General features: G+C 39.8%; 1 protein-coding gene across 1 annotated transcript; it reads right to left on the reverse strand.

Moving 5' to 3' along the window:
* Positions 1-6,127: 6,127 nt before the first annotated feature.
* LOC112999603 (uncharacterized) lies at positions 6,128-6,960 on the reverse strand. Its single transcript, XM_026125924.1, has 2 exons — positions 6,611-6,960; positions 6,128-6,419 (listed from the first exon to the last, which is right to left on the reverse strand). Exons 1-2 carry the CDS (start codon positions 6,958-6,960, stop codon positions 6,128-6,130), a joined length of 642 nt encoding a protein of 213 aa, XP_025981709.1.
* Between the last annotated feature and the right edge of the window lie 479 nt (positions 6,961-7,439).

Below are 7,439 nucleotides of genomic sequence, written 5' to 3' on the forward strand. Positions count from 1 at the left end.
TTTAGAGCAGCTTTTTCTCCAATATTTTTATGAAGGACTCAGCAACATGGAGAGAAGTATGATAGATGTTGCTAGTGGTGGAGCCCTTGGTGACATGACCCCTGCTGAAGCCAGAAATTTAATTCAGAAGATGGCTTCAAAATCCCAACAATTTAGTGCCAGAAGTGATGCTATTGTCATTAGAGGAGTGCATGAAGTAGCCACGAATTCATCAGGTGAGACTAAGAAGCTTGAAGGTAAACTAGATGCCTTGGTTAACCTGGTAACCCAACTGGCCATGAATCAAAAATCTGCACCTGTCGTCAGACTCTATGGTTTATGCTCCTCTACTGACCACCACACAGACCTTTGCCCTTCTGTGCAGCAATCTGAAGCAATTGAACAGCCTAAAGCTTATGTTGCAAACATCTACAATAGACCTCCTCTACCTCAGCAGCAAAATCAGCCACAACAGAACAATTATGACCTCTCCAGCAACAGGTACAATCCCGGGTGGAGGAATCATCCCAACCTTAGATGGTCAAATCCTTCACAACAGCAGCAACAACAACAACAACCTTATTTTCAAAATGTTGCTGGCCCAAGCAGACCATACGTTCCTCCACCAATCCAGCAACAACAACAACAACAACAACCCCAGAAACAACAAACAGTTGAGGCTCCTCCACAACCTTCCCTTGAAGAACTTGTGAGGCAAATGACTATGCAAAACATGCAGTTTCAAAAAGATACCATAGCCTCCATTCAGAGCTTAACTAATTAGATGGGACAATTGGCTACACAGTTAAATCAACAACAACCCCAGAATTCTGATAGATTACCTTCTCAATCTATCTAGAATCCCAAAAATGTGAGTGGCATTAGATTGAGGTCGGGAAAGTAGTGTCAAGGACCTCAACCAGCAACATCTTCCTCATCCGCAAACGAACCTGCCCAACTTCACTCTACTCTAGAAAAAGGTGATGACAAAAATTTAAAGGGTAAGTTACCTAACAATTTCTATGCAGGTGAATCTTCCACTGGTAATTCTGATTTATAGAAGCAGCACATCCTTCTTACATTCCCTCCAAGAGCAATTTCCAACAAAAAAATGGAAGAGGCAGAGAAGGAGATCTTGGAAACATTTAGAAAAGTAGAGGTAAACATACCTCTGTTGGATGCAATAAAGCAAATTCCAAGATATGCTAAATTCTTGAAAGAGTTGTGCACTCATAAGCGGAAGCTTAAAGGAAGGGAAAGAATTAGCATGGGCAGAAATGTCTCCGCATTGATTGGTAAATCTGTTCCCCAAATCCCTAAAAAATGTAAAGATCCAGGTACATTCAGCATACCTTGTATTATAAGGAACAATAAGTTTGACAATGCCATGCTAGATTTAGGAGCTTCTGTTAGTGTTATGCCTCTGTCTATTTTTAATTCTCTATCTCTTGGTCCTTTACAGTCAACTGATGTGGTAATTCATTTAGCTAATAGAAGTGTTGCCTATCCTGCTGGTTTCATAGAGGATGTCTTAGTTAGAGTTGGTGAACTGATTTTCCCTGTTGATTTTTATATTTTGAATATGGAGGAGGGATTTTATAAAGGATCAGTTCCCATCATTCTTGGCAGACCTTTTATGAAAACTGCTAGAACTAAGATAGATGTATATGCAGGCACACTATCCATAGAGTTTGGTGATATAACTATTCATTTTAATATTCTGGATGCTATGAAATACCCATATGAAGATCTTTCTGTATTTCGTGCTGAAATAATTGACCATGTTGTTGATGAATACATGACTGATCTTTACTCTAATCTGCATGCCTCTCACTCTTCATGCATTGAGTCTGAAATTGTACTTGATCATATGTCTGAATTTGATGCTGAGAGTGAATCTGAAAGTGATATTGATTGCATGTCTGGTGGTGGTGTTTTACCTCTCGAGATTGATTTTATAGAGTCAGATAGGACTAACCATGTTTCAGGAAGTACACATACCTCTGACTTTCTTTATGAGGTACAGGCTGAGAAACCATCTCCTTCTACCACTATCCAGCCGACCACACCAGAATTGAAGCCTCTGCCATCAAATTTAAAATACGCTTACTTGGATGATAGCAAAAGTTTTCCAGTGATTTAACCTGCCTCCCTTGCTGATGCGCAAGAGGAGAAGTTGTTTTCTGTTCTCAAGAAGCATAAAAAGGCTATAGGCTGGACCCTGGCAAACATCCCTGTTATTAGCCCATCCACATGTCTGCATCGAATAAATTTAGAGGATGGAGCTAAACCAGTAAGACAGCCACAGAGAGGACTCAACCCGATGATTCTTGATGTAGTGAAGAAGGAGATAACCAAGCTTTTGCAAGCTGGAATCATTTATCCTATCTCCGACAGCCAATGGGTGAGTCCCGTCCAGGTAGTCCCGAAGAAGACCAACCTCACAGAGATCAAAAATGAGAAGGAGGAGCTGATTCCTACTCGGGTGCAGAACAATTGGAGAGTCTGCATCGACTATAGGAGGCTGAACTAGGTTACCAAAAAGGACCATTTTCCCTACAATTCATTGACAAGATGCTGGAAAGCCTGGCAGGTAAATCTCACTATTGTTTCCTTGATGGTTTTTCTGGTTATATGCAAATCACTATTGCTCCTGAGGATCAGGAAAAGACCACATTCAGCTGCTCCTTCGTCACTTTTTCCTATAGGAGGATGCCTTTCGGCCTGTGCAATGCCCCTGGTACCTTCCAGCGGTGCATGATTAGTATTTTTAGTGATTTTTTAGAAAATTACATAGAGGTGTTTATGGATGATTTCACTGTATATGGATCCTCTTTTGATGTTTGTTTGGATAGTCTGGAAAAAGTTTTGAATAGATGCACTGAAACTAACCTTGTTCTAAATTTTGAAAAATGTCATTTTATGGTTGAGCAAGGTATAGTTTTAGGCCACATTATTTCCAAAAAGGGCATTGAAGTAGATCCTGCAAAAATTTCTGTTATTTCACAATTTCCTTACCCCTCTTGCATGCGAGAGGTGCGATCTTTTCTTGGTCATGCAGGATTCTGTAGGCGCTTTATAAGAGATTTTAGCAAAGTAGCCCTTCCACTATCCAACTTGTTGCAAAAGGAGGTGGAGTTTGACTTTAATGATAAATGCAAGGAGGCTTTTGATTACCTCAAAAGAGCACTGACTACCACCCCTATCATCCAGACACTCGACTGGATAGCCCTTTTTGAGCTTATGTGTGATGCATCAAATTATACATTGGGGGCTGTCCTTGCTCAGAAAATTGATAAATTGCCCAGGGTGATATATTATGCTTCTAGGACTTTAGATGCTGCCCAAGCGAATTATACTACTACTAGCCATAGTTTTTACTCTTGAAAAATTTCGTTCTTATTTGGTTGGTACTCGCATTATTGTTTATACTGACAATGCAGCTTTAAAGTACTTGTTGAAGAAGGCTGGTTCAAAGCCTAGGTTGATCTGATGGATGCTCTGGCTCGAAGAGTTTGACTTGGAGATCCGTGATAGGAGCGGAGCACAAAATTTTGTTGTTGATAATTTGAGTCGGATCGAACGTGTGTCTGATGAGGATTCACCCATTCGGGATGATTTCTTGGATGATCATTTATATATATTGTATAGTATTTCTGATTCTCTTTCTAGTCCCTGGTTTGCTAACATTGTCAATTATTTAGTTGCTTTTGTTTTTCCTCCCTTAGCATCTAAGGCTCAAAAAGATAAAATTAAAAGTGATGCTAAGCATTTTATTTGGGATGACCCCTACCACTGGAAATTGTGCAGTGATCAGGTCATTAGACAATGCATTCCAGATCATGAGACTGACTTAGTCCTATAGTTCTGTCATTCTTCCACACCGGGAGGTCATCTGGGTGTTCAAAGGACAGCTCGCAAAGTGCTTGACTGTGGCTTTTACTGACCCACCATCTTTAAAGATGCGTGGAAGATTTGTAGCACTTGTGAGCAGTGTCAGAGAGCAAGAAGTGCACTTACATGGCAACAACAAATGCCTCAGCAACCTATGCTATTTTGTGAGGTGTTTGATGTCTGGGGTATGAATTTCATGGGCCCTTTTCCTGTATCTTTTGGTTATGTTTACATTCTCCTTGCAGTTGATTATGTTTCAAAATGGGTGGAAGCCAAGCCCACTAGAACTAATGATGCTAAGGTTGTTGTAGATTTTGTCAGATCTAATCTGTTTTGCAGGTTTGGAGTACCTAAAGCAATCGTTAGTGATCAAGGAACCCATGGGACGAGTGAACGGTGGAACAAAAATTGTATGCATTCTCTTTATTTCAGGACTGCCATCATAAAAAAGGGGGAGATTGTGGAAGTATTGCCTTCCAAGGTTATTTTGATGATGCTAAAGAATCAAGAGTTAATCAAGATTCAAGAATCAAGTTTCAAGAATCAAGATACAAGAATAATGAAGATCAAGTTTCAAGATTCAAGATTCAAGAATCAAGTTTCAAGAACAATCAAGATCAAGATTCAAGAATCAAGAGAAGACTCAATTAAGATAAGTACTAAAAAGTTTTTTCAAAACATTGAGTAGCACAAGAAGTTTTCACAAAATCATTACCAAAGAGTTTTACTCTCTGGTAATCGATTACTAGAAGGTAGTAATCGATTACCAGTGTTTTAAAACGTTAGATTTCAAATTTCAAGAGTTAAATAGTTTTAAATCATTTTGAACTTGTGTAATCGATTACACAATACTTGTAATTGATTACTAGAGCCTCTAAATGTTTTAATTTTCAAAATTCAAAATGAAGAGTCACATCTGTTGATGTGTAATCAATTACACCTTAATGGTAATCGATTACCAGTGACTGATTTCGAAAAATACATTTCCAAAAGTCAATTCTTTAAGTGACTTGTTTCTGAAGATTCTTTCAAAAGTCACAACTTTTTTAAGTGACAAGTTTCTGAAGATTCTTTGACTTGAGTCATCAAGAGATTATAAATATGTGACCATGGCATGAATCTTTTAATATCTTTAACGATCTATCATCTATCTTTCAATATCTTCTTTCATCTCTTTCAACGAATATTTTTGATTTATTTCTCTTTGTCTTTCTAAAAGTTTTTGTTCAAACACTTTCTCTTCCAAGAAAAGTTCTTTGTTCAAAAACTTGTGTTATTCATCTTTTTCATTCTCTTCTCCCTTTGCCTAAAGAACAAAAGGATTAACCGCCTGAATTCTTTTGTGTCTCTCTTCCCCCTTACAAAAGATTCAAAGGACTAACCGCCTGAGAATTCTTTTGATTCTTCCCTTTCCCTTAAGCAAAAGATTTCAAAGGACTAACCGCCTAAGATATCTTTTGTTTCCCCTTACAAAGATTCAAAGGACTAACCGCTTGAGAATTCTTTGTCCCAACACATTGGAGGGTACATCCTTTGTGGTACAAGTAGAGGGTACATCTACTTGGGGATTGTTATACTGAGAACAAGAGAGGGTACATCTCTTGTGGATCAGTTCAAGTGGAGGGTACATCCACTTGGTTATTCAAAGAGAACAAGGGAGGGTACATCCCTTGTGGATCTTTGGCTTGTAAAGGATTTTACAAGGTTGAATGAAATCTCAAGAACCGAAGGTTGCTTGGGGACTGGATGTAGGCACGATTTATGGATCTTTGTTATCTTCTTCCCTACACTCTTTAATTTCCGCTGTGTACTTTTAATTATCACTTTTACTTTTGGTTAAGTTTCTATTTCTGTTCTTTACTTTCTTAACTTGGTAGTAAATGTCTAATTGAATCTAGTAACATTAAGAAGGATAGGTTTTTTAATTAGTCAAGACAGGTTCTTAATTAATTCAACCCTCGTTCTTAATTATTCTGAGGCCACTTGATCCAACACACTTCAATTCTCTCGCCCGTAAATACCAAATTTGCATAGCTCGAAGGCATATAACCCACCATTTTCTCATAGTAGAACACTTTTAATGTGTCCACTATTATGGTTATCATCTCCCTCTCCATCATTGGAGGTGCTACTTGGGCTGCCAAATCGCTCCACCTCTATTGGGAGCCATGTTCAAGTTGTATTGATACTTCCTGATGAAAGAAGCCATTAAGTCCTTCCAAGAATGAATCCGAGAAGATTCCAGGTCGGTATATCAAGTAATTTCTGCCCCGGACAATCTTTCTTGAATGAAATGCATCAAGAGTTTCTCATCTTTCACGTATGTCCCCATCTTTCGACAGTAAAGTTTCAAGTGTTTATTGGGACAAGTAATCCCCTTGTACTTGTCAAAGTCTGGCACCTTGAATTTGGGAAGGATGACGAAGTCAGGCACTAGGCACAATTTTGCCATGTCAGCAAAAGGGTAATCTCCAATCCCCTCAATGTCCCTCAGTCTTTCCTCTATAAGATCAAATTTCTCTCTTTCTTCTGCGCCAGGAGGCAATCTTCCCACCGAGAAATGCAAGGGTTGCAGCGGACGATGCTGAGGGCCCCCCGAGGTGTTAGGCTAGGCCATGGCACCGAATGCGAGCCCCTCGGTGGTATATCCGAGGTATGTCTCGAAGTTGGCCAGAGCATGATCCCTAGGTTCTTCACGTGCCCCCCCCCCCCCATGGGCTGAGCAAAATATGCATGCCCCGACTGGGGTTGCTGGCTTTCAAGGAGAACAAGAGCAATGTGGTCGGCATTCTTGTCCAACATATGTACAACATTAGGTGGTGCATAGTTGGGAGGCAAATTGTATGGTGGGAAGGAGTTCTTGCTTTGCACAACATGGGGACCGCCTGTACTTCCCAATCCTTCTCCTCCCTGACCCACCACGTCAGGGACTGGATGACTGGTTTGATTTATGTCAGATGGGTGGGTCGGATCCACCTCAGCTGCAGCATTAGTAGTGGCAACTGCAGCCGTATTGCTTTCCATTATTCTCTTCATACTCAACATGGCCTCCATCATGGCATCCATTTGGTCCTTCATGGCCCCCATGTCGGCCTTCATCTATTCTTGGACCTTTTCTACCTCACTCATGATTCTAGCCCCGGCGTGCGTTCAGTAAGGGTGCCATAAAGCGCATTCGTTCTTTTTGGCTACTATGATTACTTTTTTATGACAACAATGACTATTAAAACAAAATGCAATGAGTAATGCAACAGCTAATTAAACATGAATGCATGATAATGATAAGTTGCTAAAGTATTGAATCCATGCAAAACTTTCTGTAAAGACATAGGGTCGAATCAAATCCAATTTTCATTAAGAAACAACATCGTTTATCTTTCCAAAGTCAAAGCATAAATACAACATCAATGCCTCAGCAATTCCTAATTATGTGGGTCATTAGTTCGATCATATGTTGGCAGTAATTGAAAAGACCATGAACTTCATCGGGAGCTGAGTACGTGTCAGCCATTGCTTTGGCTCTAGCTAACAATCTCGGAAGCTCTTGACTCCCGTTCAGAGTGAGA

This window comes from Glycine max, chromosome 15, assembly GCF_000004515.6.
Source record: "Glycine max cultivar Williams 82 chromosome 15, Glycine_max_v4.0, whole genome shotgun sequence".
In the NCBI taxonomy this organism is placed as follows: Eukaryota; Viridiplantae; Streptophyta; class Magnoliopsida; order Fabales; family Fabaceae; genus Glycine; species Glycine max.